Source organism: Maylandia zebra, linkage group LG7 (genome assembly GCF_041146795.1).
Source record: "Maylandia zebra isolate NMK-2024a linkage group LG7, Mzebra_GT3a, whole genome shotgun sequence".
Taxonomy (NCBI): Eukaryota; Metazoa; Chordata; class Actinopteri; order Cichliformes; family Cichlidae; genus Maylandia; species Maylandia zebra.
Window position 1 is genome coordinate 15,866,742 of NC_135173.1, and position 25,629 is coordinate 15,892,370.

The following is a 25,629-nucleotide window of genomic DNA, read 5'->3' on the forward strand; positions in this document are numbered from 1 at the left end:
ATCCATTCTCTTCTGCTTATCCTTTTCAGGGTCACAGGGGGGGCTGAAAAGGGCCTCTTGCCTTAAGCTGTCTTAGGGCAAGAGGCAGGGTACACACTGGACAGGTCACCCATCTGTCACAGGGTCAACAAATAGAGACAAACAACCATTCACACTCACAGCTATGGGCAATTTAGAGTTACCAGTCAACCTAACCCCACTAACTGCATGTCTTGACTTTGGACAAGAGAATGTGGGAGGAAGGTGGAGTACCCAGAGAGAGCCCACGCAAACACGGGGAGAACATGCAAACTCCACACAGAGAGACGTTGGCCTGATGGTGGAATTAAACTCAGCACCTACCCACTGTGAGGCAGCACCTTGCCACCGTGCTGTCCCATCTTCAGGAATATTGCTACAGATTTTTTTTTCAGATCACATTCAAATCTCTTCTTTGAATGTTGTCTGCCTTTTGTTTTGTTTTCAGTAAAGGTGATCCTACACAGTTGTCATGTAAACTATTGTCATGCTGAAAAATGAAGCTGCTGCCAATAAGATGCTTTCCGTATGGTATTGCATGGTGGATCAAATCTGATGATACTTTTTGAGTTCATAAATCCATCAATTTTGAAATGCAGCCCCAAACCAAGACAGAGCCTCCGCCACAGTTTACAATTAGCTGTAGACACTAAGTGTTGTACACTGACACTGATTTTGATGAGGCCTTTGTGGACAGTACGTGGCTCACCAAAGAGACCTAAAGAAATTGGTTCTTTGCTAACTGGCTGTTGTATGTAGACACAAAACAAACAAAACATTCCTCTGAAAATAGTCAGGTACGAGAACTGGACTGAAGATATTTGAAAAAGCAGATAATGTACAAAGAAAACCTTCGACCTTCAGAAAGCCTGGAAAACAATTGCTCAAGACCACTTTCAAAATTACGAGCAAGTCTGGCACCTCTGAATCGAAATGTAAAGAAATGAGGTGCGGCTCAAGATTATTACACAGTACTGTACATCATTTTTACACTGTGAAAGACTTCCGGTGCCCTTCACAGAGGTGCAGGTGGAGAGAACCTGACTTTCCATGAAAGGCAGCAAATATAGGAGTAGCTTTGGTAGTACTTCACTACATCACAAAAAACAACAATGCAGGGGATAGTGTGAAAATTCAAATCTGGTATGTTTTGTGTTTCTTATCGGCTGATTATATCTGAAGGATATAAAAAAATTTTTTAGTCTAGACTCTTCTTCTCTTGTCTCATCAGGGCGGTTACAAGAGCAGACATTCAATCAAGACGCACGGTGCCCAGAACCACAGGCATCTTCTGTATGAGCGCTGGGCCCGCTGGGGGATGTGGTACAAATACCAGCCTCTGGATCTCATCAGGTAATCAGCTTTGAAGCAGGTGACACAAATCACGAGCTGTTTTCGTACACATACATTGTGTACGTGTGTGCGTCGTACGCGAGATACCGCGTCCTGATTATGTTGCCGATCCTTTCTTTGATCACAGTCAAGATATGTTGTTTAAATGGAGTTTGAAGTCTGCACGATCACAGATTTCTCACGAGGAGCAGTCTCATCTACAACTCCTTGACATCGCAGCACGTCTGTTATTTCTGAAGTGATGGAGCTATTTTAACAGCTGATGATGAACTCGCTTTAGTTTCCGGCTTCCTTGGTAGCTCTGCATTTCATCACCATCTGTCAAGTCTGTCATATCCATCTTATTACGAGGAACATGAGAGTGTCAAGGAATGGTTTCATATTTAGGGAAATATTATTTTCACTTTCTTGTCAAGAGGGAGTTGAAATGATGACTGTCTCTGAAGCACACCTTGTCATTTTCACATTCACAGCTTTGTATGCATTAAACAGGTGACAGACAGCGTGAAAGTCATTAGGTTTTCGAGGTTCTAGTAAGTACTTTGGAGAGGTTTTTTGGTTTTACACTGTATTGGATCTTTACGAGAGCAGTTTTGAAATAAATGTCTTGCTTAAGCTTGCTGGGATCATCGATTATTTTCCAGCCTTAGCGTTCAACCTTCTATCCATTAAGCCGCTGTGATCATCTCACAGTGCACCACTGACGCCCACAACTCCACGCTGAACGGGCACGGTCAAGTCTAATTAAGTCGTCACAGTTAATTGGTGAATTTTCTCCACTCTATTTTTTTGTGTCTCTCCCAGGCGATACTTTGGTGAGAAAATCGGTCTGTACTTTGCGTGGTTGGGCTGGTACACGGGCATGTTAATCCCCGCTGCCCTGGTTGGGGTTTTTGTCTTCCTCTATGGTCTTTTAACCATGGACGCGAGCCAAATCAGGTCAGTTCACACAACTATGCCATGTAAGTCCGAACATCGTGTCGGTTGATGATGGCATTTATTGGTTTACTCTCTCCCCAGTAAAGAGATTTGCGAGGCCAACACTACCATCATGTGTCCCATGTGTGAGGAAAACTGTGAGCCTTGGACGCTGAGTGACAGTTGTGTATATGCAAAGGTCAGTGCAGCTTTGGTATTTCTCCATATGCACAACATTACATGATCTTAGAGTTTCTCAAAACTGTTACAAAGATGCCAGCAGACATGTATCTAGACTAGAAACGGGGGCACAGTGAACCTGGTTCTTCAGGTGAAACCTTAGGTTTATTATTTTATTTGACTTTTTTAATGTTGATTAAATAAATTAGGTCTTTTTTTAGTAAGTATTAGGTGGATTTATTCCCACTTGACAATAACCAGTGAGCTGTTTCCACCTGCTTCCAGTCTGCATGCCAAGCTAAGCTAATCAGTTGGTAGCTGTAGCTGTACGATCATTATTATAGGCAGTTGATGCTATTTTAAAACCATGATTTCTTTAACAAATCTCCTGCGTTGGGACCTGAACTCAAAAATGTTGATTGTCAGAGAGCCTGGAGATCTTTTTGGGTAAAATTGGGGCTGTGGATATTGATAATGTATTCTGTTTCACTTTTGTGTTTTTAAGAGCAGCGCTCCGTGTGCTTGTGCTTCTAGGTGACCTATCTGTTTGACAACGGTGGCACTGTATTCTTCGCTATCTTCATGGCTATTTGGGGTGCGTAGAAGCAGTTTGTGTTGGTGGCTTTTTTTTGTTGTTCCACATAAGCTTTGTTCTCTGCCTGATACCAACCCTACTGGAATTTGATTCTATTTATACTCGAGTGCTTGTGTTTCCACTCACCACTCATCTCTCCCAAACGTATTAAGTTTTTCAACTGAGAATTTAGTCCACAAGACACTCTGCAGTACACAAACAAGACAAACAAGAGATCGTCAGTCTGTAATGTGTTTTTCAGTAAGTAAATCTCAGTCCGCCTTCTCTGACTCCACACTTGTACTTCCAGTGCAGTTCTGATGTAATTAGTTTGATAATTAAAGATTTCTCCAGGGGCAGAATATCACTCGGCTGTCAAGGTTGTAGAATTGCACCGTGATATTCATATATTGCAGCTACGTTTCCCACAGCTATAATAACTTTGTAACGTGAAGTGTGAGCATTAGAGTGCATCGGCTGGCCCAGATCCATCTATCTGTCAAGGAGGTAAATAATCACTTGTGCCAGAGGGAGCAATTGACACAATTTGTTCTTTATTTGGACTAAGTGAAGGATAATGAGAGCTCAAAAGCCAAAGAATGTCCACACAGTTGCACTAACTGAGGTCTGTAGCTCCAAATCCTGCATAAAAGCTTTTGGCTATCTGGACCAAAGTTAGCAGCACTGCACCACTGAGTGAGTGCACTCAAAGTCTGGAGTTAGTGTTAGTGAGTGTGTGTGAGATAGACATGAAAAATTGGTTAGCCCAAGGGATTGAATGTAGGCATCAGAGAAGGCCGCTTTTCTCTCTCTTTAAACAAAAGTGGGTCAAGCTATATTAAACTTCAACATCTTTACGAGCGGCTAAAGTTGTTCTGACTGAGGATTCAAACTCTGGTGCATTTTTTGCCTCTGGTCTTTCTCATTTTACTCTACATTAAATAAGTTCACAGAAAATATATCACTTGTTTGGTTGCTTTGTTTGCTTGATTTATCACTTATTAATCTGCAGGCTTTTAATAATTTGAGTTAAAACAGTGCCGGGAAAAAAAGCAAAACAAACCACATGAGGTTTAAAAAAAATCCCCAAGGATAAAACATTTTAATAGATAAATGAGAGCCATTGTGAGGCTACAAAGAACCAACCACATATTTATATATTTTATTGGAAATCTGTTATAAAAACCACATTGTGTGCATATCTAATGCAAACTAATACACAAACTGTATCACTGCTACAGTGAGGTCAATAATATTTTGGACAAAGACACAATTTGTGTAGTTTTGCCTCTGCACTACAGCACAGTGGCTTCTAAATCAAACAATCGAGATGTGATTGAAGAGCCAACGTTCAGCTTCAATTCAAGGGGTTTAACAAAAGCACTGAATTAAGCATCGCTCATTTTTACAATATAAACTGGACAAGATCGGTTTTCTTGTTCTTTCATGACAAATAATTTTCAAAATTCATTCGAAAATATTGTATTTTGTCTTTCTTAAATATGAGATGAGATTTCAGGGCAAGTGAGGGAGGACTGAAAAGACATAAAAACTTCAGGAGCAGCCAAATCAACAATCTTACATACTTGAACAGATGGTGTTGTCAGCTCAGCAACACCAAAATAACAAGAAAGACCCCAGAAGACTACTAAAGGCTGTGATGACTAGGGATGGGTATCATTTAGGTTTTATCCGATACCAGTACCAAACCGGTACTTCTGAAACGGTGCCGGTGCTTAAACGGTGCTCGAACCGGTGCTTAAAGAATGGAGAACACAAAATTGGTCCAAAAACCTCTCATGTGCAGCTGTTTTTTTTGTAAAAAGATAACAATGTTAGCCTTTTCTGCAGCTATAGGGGATTTATGGTATCACTCTTGGCTGGAAGCAGTGCTTAATCAATGGAAAAAACACAAACTTTGTCCAAAAACCTCTCATTTTTAGCTGTTTTTCACTTTTCCTTTGGTCATTTTAGCCTTTTTGGCCAGGGTGAAGGGAGTATCTGCCATCAAACAAGAAGACAGCCTCGTGTAACTACGACGGTGTTTGCTAGTTCACCTTACGTGCATTAATGTAATCACGCGGTTAGCGTACTCAACGTAAATTACACACGAACAACATTAAGCTACTCACGCAGAGAAGAACGGCTGCTGCTGCCATCATCATCCGTCATCATTTCTGCTACACTGGCAGGGCTAGGGGCCAGGACTCTCCTTTTCGGGTTTTTGGGGGATGTTGCTAACTCCGGGTCCGATAACAGGCACCACACCCGCAGTAGATGTGCACGGTGTGAGGTCTCGCAGCAAGCTATCAAATACGGCGCATTTCTCGGCTTTTAACAAAAGGCTATAGGTCGCCAGGTTCGTCGTCAGATTCGAGGAGTTACCTCCTTTGCACAGTATCACAGTATCACCTTAAAGCACTTGTTGCAGGCTGCTGAGTTTGCATCTTTTGCTGTGAAGTACAGCCAGACTTTTGACCGCTTCGCCTTGGGCATTTTTACTCTGTAGCTCTGCTCTAAAAGAACGTACGTACCTGGGCCCGCCTACTATCATTGGAAACGTAAAATGATTGGCTAGAATCCAAAATGTATCACAGCTCAGGAAAGAAAAGCACCGAAATAAAGCACCGAAATAAAGCACCGAAATAAAGCACCGAAATAAAGCACCGAAATGTGCGCTGCTTTTCGGTCTGTTTACTACCGTTTATGTCAGAACCGATACCGGTACCCATTCCTAGTGATGACAGACTTTTTTTTGTCCTTAGTTAAGAAAAACAACTTCTCAACATCCAACCAAGAATACTGTCAACGAGGCAAGACTATCACTGTCAAGATCTGCACTCAAGAGATGCCTTCATAAAAGGAAATAAAAGGGTTTACAACAGGTGCAAACCACAACAAGTGCAAACCACTAGTTACACTCAAGATCAGGAAGGCCAGATTAGACTCGAAAGACTTGGAAACATCTAAAAAAGAGCCTTCACAGTTTGGAAATAATATTTGGACAGGTGAAACCTGAAAGATGAATTTGTACCAGAATGATGGGAACAGAAAATTATACAGCTGGAGAGAAACAATTCATGATCTGAAGCATACCACATCTGTCAAACATGTTAGAGGCAGTGCTATGGCATGTGCATGTATGGCTGCAATTGGAACTGGGACACTGGTGTTTCATGATGATCTGACTGCAGGTAGAAGTAGCAGGATGAACTGTGAAGTGTGCAGGGCTGTACTCTCTGCCTAGAGTCAGCCAAATACTTATAAAAATAGGATATTCTTCAATGGCGAAATAGGTGACATGATCTCAACCCAGCCGAGGCGCTTTTCAGTTGCTGAATGCAAAACTGACGACAGAGAGACCCATCTCAACCCAGCGTGATGTCCATGGGTTCTAGACTTCATGCAGTCGTTGAGTGTACAGGATTTTCACCAAAATAATAAAAACAGTCCTTATATTTCAAATTACATTAGTTTGTAGAATTAATTTTGAGCCTCTGAAAATGGAGACATCTGTCTAAAATATTTTAAATTTCCTAAACAGTTAGTGCAACACTTTTGTTAAACTACTTGAATTAAAACTGAAAGTCTGCAGTTCAGTCTTAGTTATTTTATTTAAAATCCACTGTGATGTTAACAGAGGTAAAACTGCAACAATTGCGTCTTAATCCAGCAAATTGTGCATCTTAATGTATAGAATTACATTGTGTTTTCCATCATACATGATAAAGTTTCAGTTTTTTACTGACTTTGAAGCCAAATTCTTCCAACATGTGGATTTATGTAAATGATTCCTTTGTGTGCACGTTTATAAAAGCCCCCGTTTCTCTGTTACACATTTATCACATTTTCAAGGCGGAAAACATAAAAAGCCTTGACAGAAAAAGAACATCATTTCCGACGTTGTTTTTTACCTCAAGTCACAACAGAGCCTGACACAAAGGAAACAATGCCTCCAGTCTGAAGTCATCCCACAAAAAGCTTTACTTTAGAAGTCTCTCAACCCAAAATGGATCTTGCTCGACAAAGACACAGTTTGAGGATGTGCACTGAACAAGAAAAAGTCTATTTGCTGTTGCCAGTCTCCTTTAACTTGACATCCACAGTGTGAGTGTGAACTGATGACTGTAATCAGTCTCCATTCTTGGGCCGTGCACATCACTGCAGCCTGTTTCACCCAGGATATCTGACTATGATGTGCTGTTTGCTTCTGCATGGCCTCTTCCTCTTTGCAGTTAGCTGTGCTATAGTGTATACATCAAAAATGATCAATAACGTGATTGATTCATGATCCCTTCTGCAGCCACTGTATTCCTTGAGTTCTGGAAAAGAAGAAGGGCAGAACTGACTTATGACTGGGATCTTATTGATTGGGAGGAGGAAGAGGTATGTTAGACATATGCTCAAATATATGATTACCTCACAGTTTTAAGGTGTTCATGCTGTAAGAGAGCTACAGTTCAGTAGACAATGCTGGAATATGTGTTGTTAATCAGGAGGAGCTGAGGCCACAGTTTGAAGCCAAGTACTCCAGGATGGAGAGAGTTAACCCCATCTCCGGCAAGCCCGAGCCTTTCCAGCCTTTCTCAGACAAGCTTAGTCGGCTCATGGTGTCTGTGTCCGGAATATTCTTCATGGTAAACCCTTTAACCTTTGAATAATCTGTCTTTTTGGGAATCGGGCTCGGTGTAAGCTCACAGTTATTTTGTGTGCCATCTTTATTAGAACAGTGTGATGCGTTTGCAGTGGTGTAACATCTCCCCCTGCTGGACAAAGACCATACTCAAAGGAAATGGTGTATTAGCCCTTTCTCATGGCCTAATTTCTCCTGTTTACATATAAGTTGCTTCTGATTATCTATCATCTAAATAGTTCAATGTTTCTAAACTTACAGTTTTTTCATATTTATGGCACACTTCTTCCTTATAGGATAAATTCAAAACTTTTTTTCACCCTGTTAATCGTACTGGTTCTTCATCCTTTCTGCTGTGCTTGTCTTCTCTCCATCACCTCTGCTTAGATTTCCCTTGTTCTGACAGCAGTGTTTGCTGTAGTGGTTTTCCGCCTTATTGCGATGGAGAAGTTTGCTTCCTTTAACTGGTATTTTGTGAAGAAGAACTGGCAGTTCGCCACCTCTGGCACCGGTGTCTGCATCAACTTTATGATCATCATGTCTCTCAATGTGGTGGGTGCCCGGACGAGCATCATCCTACATCCCACGTTCGCATTTTCTATCCCATAAATACTTCACTCAGCACTTATTTAAGACTTTTTTTTCATTCCAGCCTTCCTCTGTTTCTCATAATCATTACCCTCCTCAACCTTTTCCTGTTGACACTGATGTGTACTATCATTTTGTCAGGTGTATGAAAAGGTGGCCTATCTGCTGACTAATTTAGGTGAGTGTTTCATGCATTTATGCCTTCATTATCTTTGGCTTCCCAGCTGGTTGAACATTATTTATTCTCTTCACCCATCTGCCTAACAAACCCCTGTCCCTCCCCTTTTAGAGCACCCACGGACGGAGTCTGAGTGGGAGAACAGCTTTGCTCTGAAGATGTTTCTGTTCCAGTTTGTGAATTTAAACAGCTCCACGTTTTATATCGCCTTCTTCCTTGGAAGGTAGGCAAACTGCCATAAACTTTACAGTGACTGTTTACACCGACTTTATTGAGGGATTGTGCAAAGATGTTTCCTTTCAAACTCCCAGTCATGACCAAGCCAAGACTCCTTCCCTTCCCCTCCTCAGCCGGGGAAATCGTGTTTTTTGGGTGTTTCATCTTTCAGCAGTTACAAAATGCTGCCCTGCCTACAAGTGTAACTAGGTCACGGATTGTTGCACATAATTAGCACCTCTAAGTGTCTTTTTTTTCTACTCTAAGTTTATTATTATTATTATTATTATTATTATTACATTGATTGAATCAACAGCTAATGTTGGCCGTCTTAATTTGATCAGGTTTGCTGGCAGGCCTGGAAAATACAATAAACTCTTTAGTCGATGGAGATTGGAGGAGGTGAGTGCAATTAGCCATCAAACGTAAGTAGGTGATTATGTCAGCAGTGACTGGGCTGATTAGTGCCTTCTGTTTTGGGATATATTTAGAAATTTCGAGTAATTCATCTTTCTAATGATCCGCCTGCATGTGAACCATTAATCTCACCACATAATTACTGTGATTTTCAATTTTAATGATTAAATAAATGGAATCGGATCAAGTGTGTCCCAGAGTTTGCTCCTAGCTCTGAATTATTAGGCACGAAATATGAATGATACGGTTTTTGTATTATTGTTATTTTTCATTGAAATCTATTTTTCTCAGTGTCACCCAAGTGGGTGTTTGATTGATCTGTGTCTGCAAATGGGAGTCATCATGTTCTTCAAGCAAATCTGGAACAACTTCATGGAGCTCGGTTATCCGTAAGTGCCTCATTATAATCGCACGCCTTCTTGTCTATGAACTATTAGAAATGACATGAAGCTTAATGACGTGAATTCAAGTGATGGCAATTAACAGGCCGTATGTAGTTTCTGCATGGCTTTTCCTCTTTCAGCTCATTTGCATGTGAAAAGATTTTTCTCCTGAAGAAGCACATCAAATCCTCTCGCATGTGGCTCAGTAAAACAGTTCTTGCAGAGCACAGTGCTTTGCCAGGGTTTATCGCTACTCTCTATGTTTTCAGTCTGCTGCAGAACTGGTGGTCTCGTAGAAAGATGAAGAAAGGAGGTGGTGGAGGGCAGAATGTAGAGAATAAGGCCCAGCTTCCTCAGTGGGACAAGGACTGGAATCTGCAGCCGATGAACGCCCATGGGCTTGTGGATGAATATCTCGAAATGGGTAAAAAATGCACTCCTACTAAGAATTGTGTTTTGACTTTCTGGAGAAGGAAATAATCCATGCAAATGCAGGCTATTATTCAAACCTCAGCATTTTTTTTTTTTCGTGCCAGTGTTGACATCCGAATGATTCTTTCCGCTGCAGTTCTTCAGTTTGGCTTCACCACCATCTTTGTAGCAGCTTTCCCGCTGGCTCCTCTCCTCGCTCTGCTCAACAACATCATTGAGATTCGTCTTGACGCCTACAAATTTGTCACTCAGTGGAGGAGACCCATGCCTGCTCGAGCCACTGATATAGGTCTGTGCGGCTCACACGACATCTTCTTGGATCAGAGTCACTTTTAATTATTGTTTTTTCTTCCAGCAGTAAAATGTTGTGTTAGTTTAACATGACCTCTCCTACAGTGATGGATATGTTTCCATATCCTGTCCTTCTGCAACTCCATATGCTGCACCTCCCCTCTCATCAGCCCATCTCCCCATACGATTACAAACTGCATCCTTAAACTGCCATATGACCCAGTGATTCATGTGGCATGTTTCCTTGTAAGTAAAGGAGGAATCCACCCTGAAACATTTAGAAATTCCTCCGCTGTAATGAACACATTATGTGTCAGTCACACAGCAAGCTAAGCTCCTTTGAAGAGTTAGGCTGACATTTCCTGATCATCCACACACAGATCTAAGGCAGATAAGGAGGAGAGATCCTTTTTATCTACTGTCTCTGTCTTCATTCAACTGCCACAAAACAAAACATTTTGTGTAATTCAATATGCTCCATTACCGGAAGCTGTTCAATCGCATTCGGGGACATTATTAACTAAGGCAGAAGTAAATCGAGTGCAGTGAAGTGAAAATGGCATCTTGAAAATTGTTACTTATAGAGCTTGAGCTACACATGTCAGGAACTGCTAACAACTGTGACCATAAAAGGTTCATTTCTGTTATTTGTGACCTTATCGCTAATATGGAGTCTTGTCACACCTTCAGTTTCTCTGATCAGAAGCAAGCCAATTAGATGACGCTTACTATGCGCACGATCGGTAGGTGGAGAAGGAGCAGGATTGTTCACCCCGGGAGAAGCTTTAAACAAAAACCTGTGCAACCTATAAATTTACTGCAATTTAAACTTTAGTTTATTGGTTAAAAAGGGAGCAAGAACAACTGAATAAGATGGCCTCGTCCTTATTATTATAAATCTATCAGCTGCATTCTCATATTCACTGCATGAATGTTTAATCAGCATATCAATTTATCGGTGCCTACAGTATTTGATGTAGTCTGTGTTTTATAAAGCAAAATACGGTATGCTGGTCATGTCAGCCATTGCAGATAAAGGCACCCAGGTTTAAACCAACATACCAGCTGTTTTTCTTTCTTCTTTGTTTTGTCTGTCAGGGATCTGGCACGGGATTCTCGAAGGTATTGGTGTGCTGGCAGTCATCACTAACGCCTTCGTCATTGCCATAACCTCAGACTATATCCCCCGCTTTGTTTACGCCTTCAAATATGGCCCATGTGTGAACAAGAGGCACCACCATGGCAATGAGTAAGCCTTAAAAACAGCGTGTAACCTTTAAGTGCCCTGTATGTAGCCTATGCGTTTTACGTGATGGCCGTCTGCTTTCGCAGGTGTTTGCAAGGCTACGTGAACAGCAGCCTGTCCGTGTTTGACATGGGTGAGCTGAATAACAGAAACCACTCGGGATACTGCAGGTATAGAGACTACCGAGCGCCGCCCTGGAACACAGTGCCATACGAATTCACTCTGCAGTTCTGGCATGTCTTGGCTGCCAGGCTGGCATTCATCATCGTCTTTGAGGTTTGTAACCATTGGCCATTTCTCTTCTGTATGTTTACAAGCAGGACAAGCAGCTGAAGCTAAATCCTCTTACGCTGTGCCACTTTGAGTCAGCCTCAATATTTTTGTAGCTTTGCAAATGTTTTATTTTAATTATTTTATGTGCTGAGACTGAAACCGAAACCTCACAGCAGCAATTTAAGTGATTTTCATGGGTTAATTAAATCAAGGTCCTGGAGAAGGCTGAGAAAATTCTACCATTCGAAAAAAATAAAATAAAAACCATCACAAATTACATGGTTGCCATGCAAGATATTCCCTTGACAACACTGCCTTGCACATTCTACACTACACTACATATAAAAGATAGAAGGGCATATGAAGTTCCTTGGGTTTACTTTTACTCTTGCATGCGCCACTAATACCAAAACAAAATTGGCATCTAAAGCACGTGATTTCTCTGGATGTTGACTTATGAATAATTTAATCTTCCCTCAGCACCTGGTGTTTGGGATCAAGTCCTTCATAGCGTACCTCATTCCAGACATGCCGAAGGATCTCTGCGATCGCATGAGGAGGGAAAAGTACCTGATGCAAGAGATGATGTATGAAGCAGAACTCGAGCATCTGCAGAAGGAGAGGAAGAAGAATGGGAAGCGTTATCACCACGAGTGGCCTTAGCTTAAATCCCCTCACCCTGTCTCCGCTACGCGATCCTCAGCTCACAAGCTCCACCTCCCCTGCCTGCTTATTTATGTGTTAGCTTTTAGAGTCTAGCTTCACTGATGGCTGATTCTGTACACCAAAGACACCCTCTCGAGATCCTCTCCAGATCTGGCACTGGCCACTCCCTTGCCATCTGTTCCACCTCCCGGTTTCTGGCTCTGACCCTTTCTGCCTCCGCCCTCATCCCTTACCTGGCTTCACCCAACAGGGTGCCCTTGGGTCTGTGCTGCATTGTGGCTTAGCTGGGAAAAAACAAAACAAAACAACTTTGCAATTGTAATGTTTACTATGCAGATCAAGGGCTGCAGATCAGCACTGTTCACTGTCCCATCCTGCACTCTCTCTCTCTCCGTGTGGCAGCTACCACTTTGCTTTGACTCTGCAGTCCAGTGCAGCTCGCAGCATGGCCGTGTATCCCCTCCCCCGCCACCGCCCCAACCCTTCGTGAACATCAGCAGAGCCACTTCTGTGTGACAGAACTACAGTGGCATTTTTATTGTTGCAAAGTGATTCTGGTGATGTGGCTACCAAATAAGAATGACTCTGTTCTTGCTTCCTAAATGTATATTTGCTGTTGAAGCATGCTGATTAATATTTGCAAAGGAAAAAAAACAAACAAAACAAAACTGAAAAGCACTCCTTGTAAAGGATGTTAGCATCCATTTAGTACATCTGACAAAGTATTCCCTCAGACATCACAAGAAGTGCATGGTAATCCTGCTTTGTACCTTTTCGATAGACAAACTTCCTGTCACGAGGCCTGGTTCACATGTGTCTGTACTCAGTGTGAGCTGTGTGTTAATCTCTGTGCTACCGCTGAGCTTGACTGTCTCGAGTTGAGGAAATGTGAACTCTGTGCAATTTGACTGTGCCTACAGTGTAACAACATGGCCGCGTACCACAGTTTGTGTCACCGAACATCACGTGTGCCTGTGTTGTGCAGCACGTGCTTTTTTTTGTTTTTCTTTGAAGTGCAAGAAATATTCTCTCTCCTCATCCTGTTGTCCTGATCTGCAGCAGACTCTCTGAACTCTCCGTTTAGGATTTGTTTTGGACATGAGTCACGCCGCAGTGTACCTACTCGGATCTCGGCTGACGTCAGCAGCGCACGCCCTAACATAACGTGTACGCTCGCATGCAGGATCCACAAATCTGCTCTTCCGCTCTGACCCTCGCAGTCTGGTTTTCATTTGCTGCTGGAAGCCCCAAAGCGTGGTTGAAAACTTGGATCACTTAGAAATACCTGTGGCTTGGATGTTCAGTTTTGAAACGAACTTCTATCCACTGTTCTTCGCTCGCATAATACGCTACAAGCTTCTGTTGCAGACTTTTATTAAACACACAGTGAGACACACGGTTTCAGCAGCTGTCTGATCTTTGATCAAACGGACGCGAGAGTTTATTCAGTTGCAGACTGGTGACATTGCCTTTTTTTTATATTGTGATCAGATTTGATGTCATGGATTAGAGAAGTGTGTTTTTGCCTAATGAACTCAGGAAAATAGGCATCGTGGCAGGTATAGTTGGACCTGCGAGGTTGAGTCGGGATAATTTCCTTTCTCTGTGCTGTTGAGTTTAAGAGTTAAAGGGTGTGTGATGTGAACTGAGATGGGGACTTCAAACACTTAAATGCATCATATTGATCATGTGGTGTTAAATGTAAAAATGTTATGCACTGTAAAGGTAAAAGCTGCACCAATCTAACATCTGAAGGGAAAATTTCTACCCTGAATGCATTGCACAACAATGACAACATTCTTCATTTTGCAAGGATTGTCCTCCTTTCTTTATTTTACTTTGCCTGTTTTTTGTATATACATTTAATGAAATACGTAATGTTTTTATACATTTGATTTTGCGCTATCACGTGCAAGTTCACTCGTTCTCACCCTCAGATAGAAAACGTTACGTCCACTTGTCTCAGGTGTCCTCTGAATGTCTGCAATGATCAACTTTTTTATCATATTTTCTAAGATGCAATCAAAGGTATTCTGCTTTTTTTAGATATATATTTTTGCACTGCCATGTTTTTGCATGACTCAAATGCGCACTCACAATAATAAGCATGTTTTGTTTTTTTTATTATTTTGCTGTATGTTAGAGCAGATCAAAGATCATGGAACGCACTCACATACTTCATTTAGTTGGCTTTTTTTTTTTTTTTCCAGGTTGTTGGTCAAAAAACTCCTTTCGGGTCACATTCAGTCCAACAATTCACGATTTCATTCACCAGAGAGAGAGATATTTGCTTTCAAATCTTATTCCAATACTTAGGAAAGTAGTCAGTGTTTTCAGAGTATCCTCCCTGCTATGTGAACACCTAAAATCTATGCATGTTGTTATCCTTGAATGCTATGTTTATTTTGAACAGTCATAAATGTACTGGTACATTTGTGCTGTGGAGTATGCATGACTTAACTACTGCTTTGAGCAGAGCTAACTTCTGTAAAGTTGCATCTTAAACATATCACTTCCCTGTTTTTTTTAGTGTTGATCGTTTCTGGAAGGACCGGTGTGTTTCTAGATGTGGCAGGATTTTATACTGGTGCAGTATTTTCTAAAATAACAGCATGATCTCCAGACTGATTCATTTAAAAAATATGTCCGGGAATTTTACGCAGAGTCTGATAAAACATGTGAAACCTCAGACTTCCTCCGCTTGGACATATAATCACGCTTACACTCTAACAGCTGAAGCATTTAACCGAAGGGAATAGGGGCACTTTATGAATGAAAAATTACATGACCTTGGATGTTTGGCTTGCCCAGTTACTAATCGTTTCTGGGTGGATCTTCATCAGTTCACCTCACTGATACTAATGCTGTACAGTGGTGGAAAGGTGTCTCTCATGCTTTCTACTGTTGGCAATAGCACAATCTGGGTATTGTATAATAAGTAATAATAGCGTGACCTTGCACATCTCTGAAAATATAGCAGTCTGGAGGGGGATTAAGCTTTCTGTTCTATGCCTCCTAATAGGATTGTGCTTGAGCAATGATGTACTTGAAGCACAGTGACGTAAGCCCGTAGATTTATTTGTATAATAGGACGATAGCAGTCGTGACATGAAGTGTATCAATAACATTGTTTACTTTGTTCCTGTTTACATGTAAAAAAAGAAACAATGTAACATAAACTAATTTGGATATCACTCTTTTCTGTAATAAATCATGGATTGTATCTTTTAAATCAATTCTGCTCGCTTCATTCTTGTCTCTCTTATAAACAGCAGAGAAAAGGCCTTTGTGCCTATAGCTGATATTCTTCACACACCAAAGGGTGCTTTTTTCCCCCTTTCTTTCTTTTTTCCTCACTATTATCATAAACCACCAAGCCTCTGGCCACAGAGTGTTCATGTAACATATTGTTAAAAAAGATTGCATTTCTGTAACAAACCCACTATTTGAGTATGGCAGGGGTATTTTCCCCCCACAACTATGTTACTGTTAAATGCTGCTTCTCTTCTATCTGCTTTTCCGTTTATGTCGTCTTGGTTAACATTAGGCTTCATTTTTTACAATGAAATCTAAACAGTCCAGAAGAAACATGGTACGATTTCGTTTACTTTGAGCCCCGATGACTGATATTCTATACTCTGAGTATTTTCCTCTCTTCTGGCGCCCACACTGACATATATCCTTTCACCTCTTTGACTTAGAAAGCTGTGGTTTGACTTTCATGTCAGTGTTGAGCCTTTCAGGGAGAATAGCATTTCAAAAGTGGATACAGATATTTTTATCTTCTAGTACTGTTGCTCCATGTGGGAGGAGCTAGACCATGTGGTAATGGAAAAACTTTAAAGCCTCAGATCTATAGAAGGAAAAAAAATGCCACTAATGGACAAAAAACTAATGAAATGGAAGCAAAACACCCAAAAACAGAATCAAATTATAGACGAGGGAAAAACCAGCGACTGAAACAATGTAGCAGTAACAGATATCTACTATCCTGCAGCACTCTAAATACATTTGAGTAGTAATAATACACTTACCAGCCACTTGATTGGGTAAACCTGTGAAAAGGTTCATTAACACATACATCTAAAAGCCAATCACATGTCAGCAATGTAGACATGGTCAACACAACCATGTGGTTCAAACTGAGCATCAGAATGGGGCATGAAGGGTGATGTAAGTGACTTTGAATGTTGTTGGTACCAGACACGCTGGTCTCAGTATTTCTGAAACTGCTGATCCACTGTGATTTTTCCACACAAGTGTGTCTAGGGTTTACAGAGAATGGTCTGAAAAAGAGAAACTATTCAGTGAGCTGCAATTATTATAGTCAGACTGCTTTGAGCTGAGAGGAAGGTAACTGCAACTCAAGCAACCAAGATATGCAGAAGAGCATGTCTGTAGGCACAACATGAATGCACTGATCTTACACTCTGGATGCTCCTGTATTGGCAGAAGCATAAAGACCCGCACCAGCAGATTCAGGGACAGTTTCTACCCACGAGCCATCAGTCTACTGAACTACTGAAACACTGGGCAGTTTATTTTGTACAATCAGTCTACACCTCTACACGAGAGCCTACAGTAGTTTTAGTAATCTGTATTTATTTATTTTATTCTGTTATATTTTTTTCTTTATTTATATACCTCATCTTATTTTTATCCAAGTGTTACTTACTTACCTTTTTATGTGCGATATTGAGAGTGCTCTGAACCCAAGAATTTCATTTCCAGTAGTAATGTGCCATTTTACCTGTACATGACAAATAAAACTTGAAACATGCTGAACCTTCAAGCAGATGAGCTACAGCAGAAGCGCAGTGCCACTCCTCTTGTATCGATGTTCAGGCCTGCAGTGTAATTGTGTGGGAGATATTTTCTTGCCACACTTTGAGCCCCTTAGTACCAACTGACCATCATTTAAACCTCACAGCCTACTTGAGTATTGTTGCTTACCATGTCCATTCCTTTATTACCACAGTGTACCCATCTTCTGACAGCAGGAAGGTCTCAAACTGTGTTTTATATACAGTACATAACAAAGAATACACTGTGCACTGCTCAAATGCTTAGCTGCTCTCAATCCAATAGAGAACCTGTGTTGGAAGAGGAGATAGCTTCTGCTTCAGAAGGGGGTTCACCCCAGTACTATGAAGGTGTACCTAACAAAGTGGCTATCTCACATTTTGAAAAAAGTTATATACATAGTTATTTTTTTTCAAGGCTTGATTGAACAGTCAACCCTTGAGAAGCTCGACTTGTTATTTTATATTTTAGCCACAAAAAGTTTCACTGTTCAGTTTTAAAGCACGTCCAAGTCTGATGGAAAACACTGACCATATAAACCAGTTCCGATTACTGTGAGGCTCTTGTGGCTGTTTTCAAACTGAGGATTAAATAAAAGACGAAAGAGACCCTCGGTGTCCAAATATTGCTGTGATGGGTGCCATGATTATCATTTATGTTATTATTGTTGTCATATATCGAATAAAACAAACTGAGAACATTCTGATTCTGCTGAAAAAAAGAAGGAAAAAAATGAATGAATAATGTAAGAAAGTCAAACAAATGGATGAAAAGGCTCCAGAGAGACAAGCAATCTTTTCACATGTCTGCTCCCGACAAAACGACAGATGCTCTGGTTCAATACAATATTTATTCTCCACTGAGAAGCACGTTAGTAGCTCTGCCACTAAAACAGAAAGGTTATTCACATTTTAGGCTGAGCAACCATATACTGAATGATTTAACTATCTTTCCACCCCTGACTGCAGACATCAGTTCTTGGTCTCCAAGAGCAGCGCCATGTGACTGACGTTATTGATACAACACAGATCTACACTACAAGTTAGAAAGGCAATCAATAGATCCCCTGAGACTGCCGTCATAAATCCACCAGCACAGATGTGTAAACAGGACAGCGAGTAAATAAAGACCAGCAGCAACAAATCAGAGCACTGAGATAGCTCAGTGCAGGAAAATGCTCTCAGCATTATGTAGGGAGGTGTTTACTCTTCCATAATGTGTACTTAATGAGATTTGTAATGGAAAAATGTGTTTTCACAAGCAAGTCAGAATATTTATGAATTTCCACTGATTTCATCTGGTAGTTAAGTTTTAGTTGTCCTAGAGAGATGATTCAAAGATGATTCATGGTCGTTCTCCAGAAAGAGATCTCACAATCTTTTAGTCAGTGTGCCATGACATTTTGTGCAGACATGATCCTCACAGGTTGAAAGCCCACTAACATTTTTCTCTGCACCCTCTGCGTCAGCGTGGAGGATGTTCCGAGTGAGTTTTCTCACCAGCTAAATGGACTGGTATTTACTGGTCTAGCTTTTCGCTTACCACTCAAAAGCCTTTTACATTGTGTTCAACCATTGACACACGCTCTATGCAGTTTAAGTGCTTAATGCAGAAGCTAACATGCTAATGAATGCATCGGCGACAACTGTTGTGTCGAAACGTGACCATCTGCCAAAAATGATTGCCCATATTTGAACTGTTGCAAATCACTTGTTGGCCTATAATCTGTCAAACATATCTCTCATGAATGATATCAAGCCATTTTGAACCAGAAAGAACATTCATGTCACGATGTAGAAGCTGCAATCAGTGACTAAAAGTGTAATTGACATTTAAAATGTCTTTTTCCAGAGAGATGTGGCCAGGAGGGCAGCAGAAATTGCAAAAAATATAACATCACAGCTCTGCAAAGATATTCTTTGTGGTCAAAAACGACTGGACTGATTATACTGTAGGCACAATAATGCAGTCATGAATATACTTACAAAACAGGTCATTTGTTTATTTTATATATAAGCCCTTCATAATTCCTGTTGACTCCAGTCTATGTGCCAGTGTAAGCAAAAGTATTACACAGAAAATATACAGAAACATTTGAAATCACTGTTTGGCACAGCAACGACACTGGAGGAGCCAGGGGATTGAACCCCAAACCTTCTGATTAAGTGCTCACCAGAGTTTCCATCAAGTAACAAGTTTTCTTCTGTCACACCATTAGAAAAATTGGGGCTCATAGTCTGTTTTTTTTTTTTTTTTTTTGCTCCTAAAGGTCATGCAGTAGCCCAAACAATCCAGACAGCGTTCCCATCAGCTTCATTTTTGGTTTTTTGGGGTTTTTTGTTAGCAACACGCATTCTAAATGGATACATGGTAGCCATTTTTGTCATCGTGAGCAAGTTTTTTTCTTATCTGGTGGCATAATACCTATCAGAGAGAGACAATTTTAGACACGCAGCTGAACCACTTTGAGTAACATTTATAAGAATATAATTTGGTATTTTGCAGAGCATACGAGGGGAAGATAGATGTGCAGCACGCACGTTGGGAAAATGAGCTGGGTGTAAAGAGGTGAGACTCAGATATGAGGCGTGAATAACAGTGATGATGGATGAGTGGACCTAGGTAAAGCCTCCTGCACAGAGAAGCAGCCTCAAATTACTTCACAGAGCTCAATGGATGAACGATTTGGCGGCTGTGCAGAGGGACAAAGCAAAACCTGCGTCTCTGAAGCACCAGGACCTTAATGAGCAGACTCCATCTTTTTATGCCATCATGCTATTATTCTCATAATAGAGTTAGCAGTAATAGTATTAGGAGAGTGGGTGTACTCCCACACCAGAACTCATTTTACTTTTGAAAGCATTTTTTGGTCGTTTCCTATTAGAGAACATGAAAACTGACAGTGAAGTGCATGCTGCTTCAAAGTAAACATGAAAAGATTAATCCAACATCTGGTCCTACCTTGTAAAAATGTGTTATGTTGCATCTGCTTGGCCACTTTAACATATTACTGGTTCATGTTTGTGATTATTATCCTGATTATTCTCATTCGTGTGTGTTTATACAAACTTTTATGCTGGTAGCACTGAAGACAGTCATACCGCACAGCTCTGATGTCAGTCACTGTTGCGCTGCTGTTGATGGTCTCAATGCCGGTGTGATAATCATTAGCAAACTGGTTCTCTTTATGTTTTAAAGGTGCAAGCTGCAACACAATGCTCAGAAAATCTATGAAAAGTGAACGCAGTCCAGAAAAATGTGTGAACTTTTACAAGAAGTTCAGTAAAGCACACTCTAGTAAAGCAAGCAGTGGAAGCTGTGTAGCTGTGTGGAACTAGGGGCACTTAATTCCGTGTCAACACTTGCGTGGGAGGTGAAATCTGCAGAGTTTCCACATGAAAAGTCATCATTAAAGCGGGCGACTCAACGCAGGAAACGAGTGATGAGCACGGGGAGACGACAGAGAGACAGTGCACAGGAGGGAAGGGCAGTGTGAGAAAAATCTCCCTCGTTTAGACTTTTGAATATAAATGTGACCTTCAGCAGGTGGATTTCCAGTGGATTAATAATTTAATGCTCCTTCATCACAGATGGGCTGGAGACCTTGTTGCTTTCGGTGATGAGTATGCGCAGTTCATAACATAAAGGCATAAACCCTACTGTGACTGATCATAATGCTACAGCTGACAGTGGCATGTTTTGTAGTTATAACAATAGTCTATTGGGGCTGCTGACAATTATTTAACAATTATTTGATTGGCTTCAGTGGATTTCTTCTTTTTGCTTGTAAGATTGTCAAACTGGGATCAATAGCAAGCCAGAGAAAAGCCTTCTGACTTTACGGTTAATTCCCAAACCCCTTACAGTTCACGCTTTGGATGCTAATCAATTTCAACTGCAGCTGCAGTGAGATCTGACTGATCTGACTCGGCATGTGATCTGCAAAAATCAAACCAACACAGCTTGAAACAAATACTTGATTGTCCTGTGGTGGTGCACAGTCAAGACTGAAAGGCTTACCCATGTGTTTATGAAGATCCAACTTGTTTTACTGAAGCATGAGATATAAAACAATCTTTTTTTCATTTAAAATGTTACATTTATTTCCAGTTTTTCACCAAAGTTTCTTACACTTCTGTTTGGCACTTTTGTTTTTTTCAACACCCTGATTTGTTTTCCTGTATGTTGCTGCCAAATTTAGCTCATTTTACAAAACTACCTCTCTTGAATATTTAATGAAAAAACACTTAAGGGCATATGGCCAAAATGCCAGTCTGATGCAGTCCTCCAAAGATAGCATTTTTTCTCACAGAACTGCAGCAACAGTCCTTCATTAATCTTTCATCTAACTAGGGCGGTGAGAGGGGCTGGAGCCTTTCCCAGTTCACAGTAGACAGGTCTCCACAGGCTCAAATCCAATCCCTCTCCTACTCCACTATGGTGTAACTCTATTGAGTCTCTGCTATGGAGTTCATAGATTGTATAAAAACAAATAGATGTAGTCACATAATGTCATCCATCAATTTGGCTGCTAACATGTTTTTTGATGCCACAAGTGATCGTGTTCGGATGAGAAGGTGGCGTGCTAAGTAATCAGCTAACAATAGCAAGATTCATAACCCACTTCTGCTTGAGGCTGTTTGGTTTGCAAAAGGAGTCAAGTGTGTAGCCAGAGGGTGCGGAGGCCAGATTGGTACCAGGACTGTCACGGGGCTGACACAGGGAGACAAACAACCCTTCATCCTCACATCCACACCTGTGGCCAATTTGGAATCACTGCCTAACCCAACATGCATGCTTTCTGGACTGAGGGGGTCCTGTACAGATTTGAAGTGGCTATAGAGAGATTTAGAGGGTTGCGTTGAGGTTTGTCCTCTCTGCGTGCTTTGGAAACTTTTTTGCTGATTAGCGGAGGTCACCGTTTTAAATCCTCTGCTTTAATAAAACATGTGAGCATGAGCCTGATATGAATGATCACATCAAAATAATCCTTTTGATGGAATGAAATGAGCATGAAGTCATTAACAGCGAGCTGACTCACAGTCTCACAGTGAGTCAGCTCGCTGTTTCTGCAGTCTCCCACGCAGCCCGCAGGGCCTCGACCTATGCACCATGAGGAAGCCCATCACCATCAAATAGGGATCTGCTAGAAACAATAGACTCTGGGCCTTCTTATTCACATGCACTGCACACGTACACACTCACAAAGTCAACAATAGTGGATCAACAAGAACATCCCTTCCAACTCCGCTAAATTATATTTGTTTCTGCATGTGTTGTTACATCTGCTTTTGGGCGGCTTTATTTTACCCCATGGTACCCCGCTCTGCCTCTGCGAGCAGGACAGTTTATTCTGTTCGTGTTTATATTGAGAGACGCTGTATTTATTCAGGTGTGTGACTTAAGAAGAAACAGAGAGGGCCTGCATGCCGAGAAGCCTCAAGCTGTCTCTGCTTGTTTCCCTCATTCAGCAGTGTGTTCAGAAGTGCAACAGCAGTTTCAAACAAACAAGCAACACTCCGATGACCCAGAGCTGACGGGAAATGAAAAACATGTGCATTTGTAGCATTTCTCACATGTATTTCAAAGTGCAATTGAAACATATTTCCATGAAGACTAAGATGAGATAGAATACACTCCATTTATGGGAAATCCCTGCATTAGAACAGTTATAGCAATGAGCTTAATCTGGAGGGAGGCCTGTGAGCTAGTTCAACCAGTCATCTCAAGCTGCACTGTGTCATATACATCATATCTCTGTCCCCTCCCATCATCCCCACCCCACTTTTGGGGTGCATTTAAGCTCCATATGTTCAATCTCTTTGCCACTGTTGCCCTATAATGACACCAGCTGTGTCAGCCCCTCCACCACCTCAACATCCACCTGTATGGGCTCCCTGATTTTTATATGTGACATAACTGTGGGGAACTCTAACTATATTTTTCTGGGGCCATAAATCATCTCAAATGTGGGTTTTCTGACTAAACAGCACATCTGCTTCTGATTAATCATCCTCTTTATCCAAGCATCAGTCTGCCTTGCCACAAGGTTTTAAGAGATGCTTTAACATTATAGAGAGGGAAACCTCCCATTATGTATGCTGACATGGCTTACTGATACTCTTAGAAGGAGCCTAGACTGTGTTAGCATTAATTATTAAATAAAAAGCAGAATGCAGAAAAGCCCATTACCTCTTTCTGCAGCAGTTGCCCCCCCCTGTATTTCCACTTTTCCATCAGTCCATTTCTGTCCATAAGAGTAACCCCAATCTCTATTCAACTGTTGTTTTCCTACCTTTTTTTTATTTTTTTGGTTTTGTTTGCTGCTGCTGTCAGCTTACATCTTGCTGACCTATATCCTTCCTGTTGACAAATCCTATAAATCCTGCTTTTATCCTGCTGCTCTAAACTGCTTGTTGGTGTCAGTCAAGAAAGGCAAGTGAAGGAACAGCAACTCCTGCATGCTGAATGTGAAATACTGCAAATTTAGAGCTCACTGAATATTTTTGCATGGTCCTAGTTCATGAATAAATCCAGTCTGTTTTGTATTATTTAAAAAAAAAAAAAAAAAAAAAAAGCATTTCCAACCGCTCTACCTCATTGTTTAGTGACAAAGATGCATCCCCTCTATAGCAAATACTATATGGATCAAACACAGGACCAAACAAGACATTTCCAGCCTTGTGTTTACAACTCACCATATGTTTCCAATTTGGGTGACTATTGCTGACAAGCTGTGAGCCATATTTGAGGCCACCCGGTGATGATGCAATTATCTTGGACAGGATGTGCATTAGAGGGGATCGAAGCCCAGGGGACTCTCCCCTTTACAGTAATGTAATCACCTGACTAAAGTCATCAGAGTGAGTGCTCACTGCTCACTATATTCTCACAGTCTGAAAATATAATAAAAATGCATTAACTACTAAATCTGTTTGAGACACTCCTATCCCCATGGAGGCACAGCACAACATTAAAACTACATATTAATTTGGAGGCCCCCCCACCACCACAGCAGCTCTAACCCATCAGTGTATAGACAGGGGGGTTCTGGAGGTAACCTCTAGTGCAAATGTAGAAAACATACAGCCAGAGGGCCAGAACTGACCCATGCGCTATCTCAATATGACCCCTAATGTCTTCAATGGGAAATTAAACATCCGCTAACATTTAAAAAATCTATAAAACACAGCCTCCAATTAATGGACCGTGACGTCTTTGACTATAGCAAGTCTGTACTGCCCTATGACTTGATTTTAGCACAGGGTAATCCAAATGTTTTTTCTGCAATAAACTTCAGCACCTTTATTCTAAAGATTAAAATTATATTGTGAAAAATAAAATTGATATAGCTTTTAAATGGATTGTTTTGTGCCACAATACACCATACTGAGGAAAAGTAGACAATTTCTAACACAAAGATTTTTGTTTTTGAATTAAGAATTCATTCTTTTCCCCACAAATGTTCATAGAGTTGAGCATTATGTACAGAATGCTTCTACTCAGTTTGTTCAAAATGCAGCTCTTCATTCACTTTAGCAAATACATTTCTAAAAAATGTTGCCCACCCCTGCTAGTGTGGCACCTGGAAAATGACAGTTGATCCTTTGGATTCAGTGGGTGGTGGGGTGATGCCTCCGTGGATCGGGCTTGTTACATTGCACTCAAAAAAATGAAATTGGGTGGTTGTTACATTTACAAATTTCAAGCTTGTAATGTGAACAAAATAATTTCATGTTTCGGTGGTGAATGTAATTAAATCATGTAGGATCTGCATGAAATTCAGCAACTTAAATTATTCTTGTTGAGCTGACATGATACAATCTACTAAGAGTGGTTAGTTAGCTGGACTCACAAAATTCACAAGATCACCCAAGAGTTCAAACCACAGGAAAATCACTGGGGTTAGAAGAGACAGACAACCATACACACACTATGTACTTGCCTTTACTATTTATTGTGGTTTAACCTGTAAAGGACAAAAACGTACAGAAAATTCTACATCAAGCCTTGTAATCATAGCCTCCCTATTTTTTGAAGTCTATATTGACAGCTCGGTGGCACAGTAGTTAGCACTGTTGCCTCGCAGGGCTGGACTGGGACAAAAAATCAGCCCGGGCATTTTGACTAGAGACCCGCCCACCAGGTATTATAGGAAAAACCATAAAGCCTTTGAATGAAAACAAACGCTGTTGTCACAGTGATATACACTGTCTTGTTGGCATATATGTATCAATCTAATAAACTTAAAGTTTATTAGATTGATACATCTACAACACATGGTGGAAACACATGGTGGAAACCTGAAATTAAGACAGAGAAGACTACAGGTGAGACATGACCATTAGTGAATATTAAAAATAATAAATGACAGATTTAAGGATATTTTCATAAACTATTCATTTACCACATCAATAATCAGCATGGCAGGGCAAGATATTTTTTCTAACATAACCTTTA

The 25,629-nt window shown here is 40.9% G+C and overlaps 1 protein-coding gene across 5 annotated transcripts in view; it reads left to right on the forward strand.

Moving 5' to 3' along the window:
- ano3 (anoctamin 3) overlaps positions 1 to 15,602 on the forward strand; it is a 51,037-nt gene extending 35,435 nt beyond the window's left edge. For all 5 annotated transcript variants that reach the window (XM_076885844.1, XM_004575117.3, XM_004575116.3 and 2 more), the window contains 16 exons: positions 1,250 to 1,371; positions 2,176 to 2,310; positions 2,392 to 2,488; positions 3,004 to 3,064; positions 7,347 to 7,429; positions 7,540 to 7,680; positions 8,064 to 8,228; positions 8,406 to 8,442; positions 8,554 to 8,665; positions 9,003 to 9,060; positions 9,367 to 9,464; positions 9,728 to 9,882; positions 10,027 to 10,179; positions 11,280 to 11,430; positions 11,514 to 11,703; positions 12,181 to 15,602. In XM_076885844.1, the coding sequence (XP_076741959.1) occupies positions 1,250 to 1,371; positions 2,176 to 2,310; positions 2,392 to 2,488; positions 3,004 to 3,064; positions 7,347 to 7,429; positions 7,540 to 7,680; positions 8,064 to 8,228; positions 8,406 to 8,442; positions 8,554 to 8,665; positions 9,003 to 9,060; positions 9,367 to 9,464; positions 9,728 to 9,882; positions 10,027 to 10,179; positions 11,280 to 11,430; positions 11,514 to 11,703; positions 12,181 to 12,363 (1,941 nt within the window). In that variant the 3' untranslated portion in view covers positions 12,364 to 15,602. The remainder of the gene's footprint in view (positions 1 to 1,249; positions 1,372 to 2,175; positions 2,311 to 2,391; positions 2,489 to 3,003; positions 3,065 to 7,346; positions 7,430 to 7,539; positions 7,681 to 8,063; positions 8,229 to 8,405; positions 8,443 to 8,553; positions 8,666 to 9,002; positions 9,061 to 9,366; positions 9,465 to 9,727; positions 9,883 to 10,026; positions 10,180 to 11,279; positions 11,431 to 11,513; positions 11,704 to 12,180) is intronic.
- Positions 15,603 to 25,629: the final 10,027 nt, after the last annotated feature.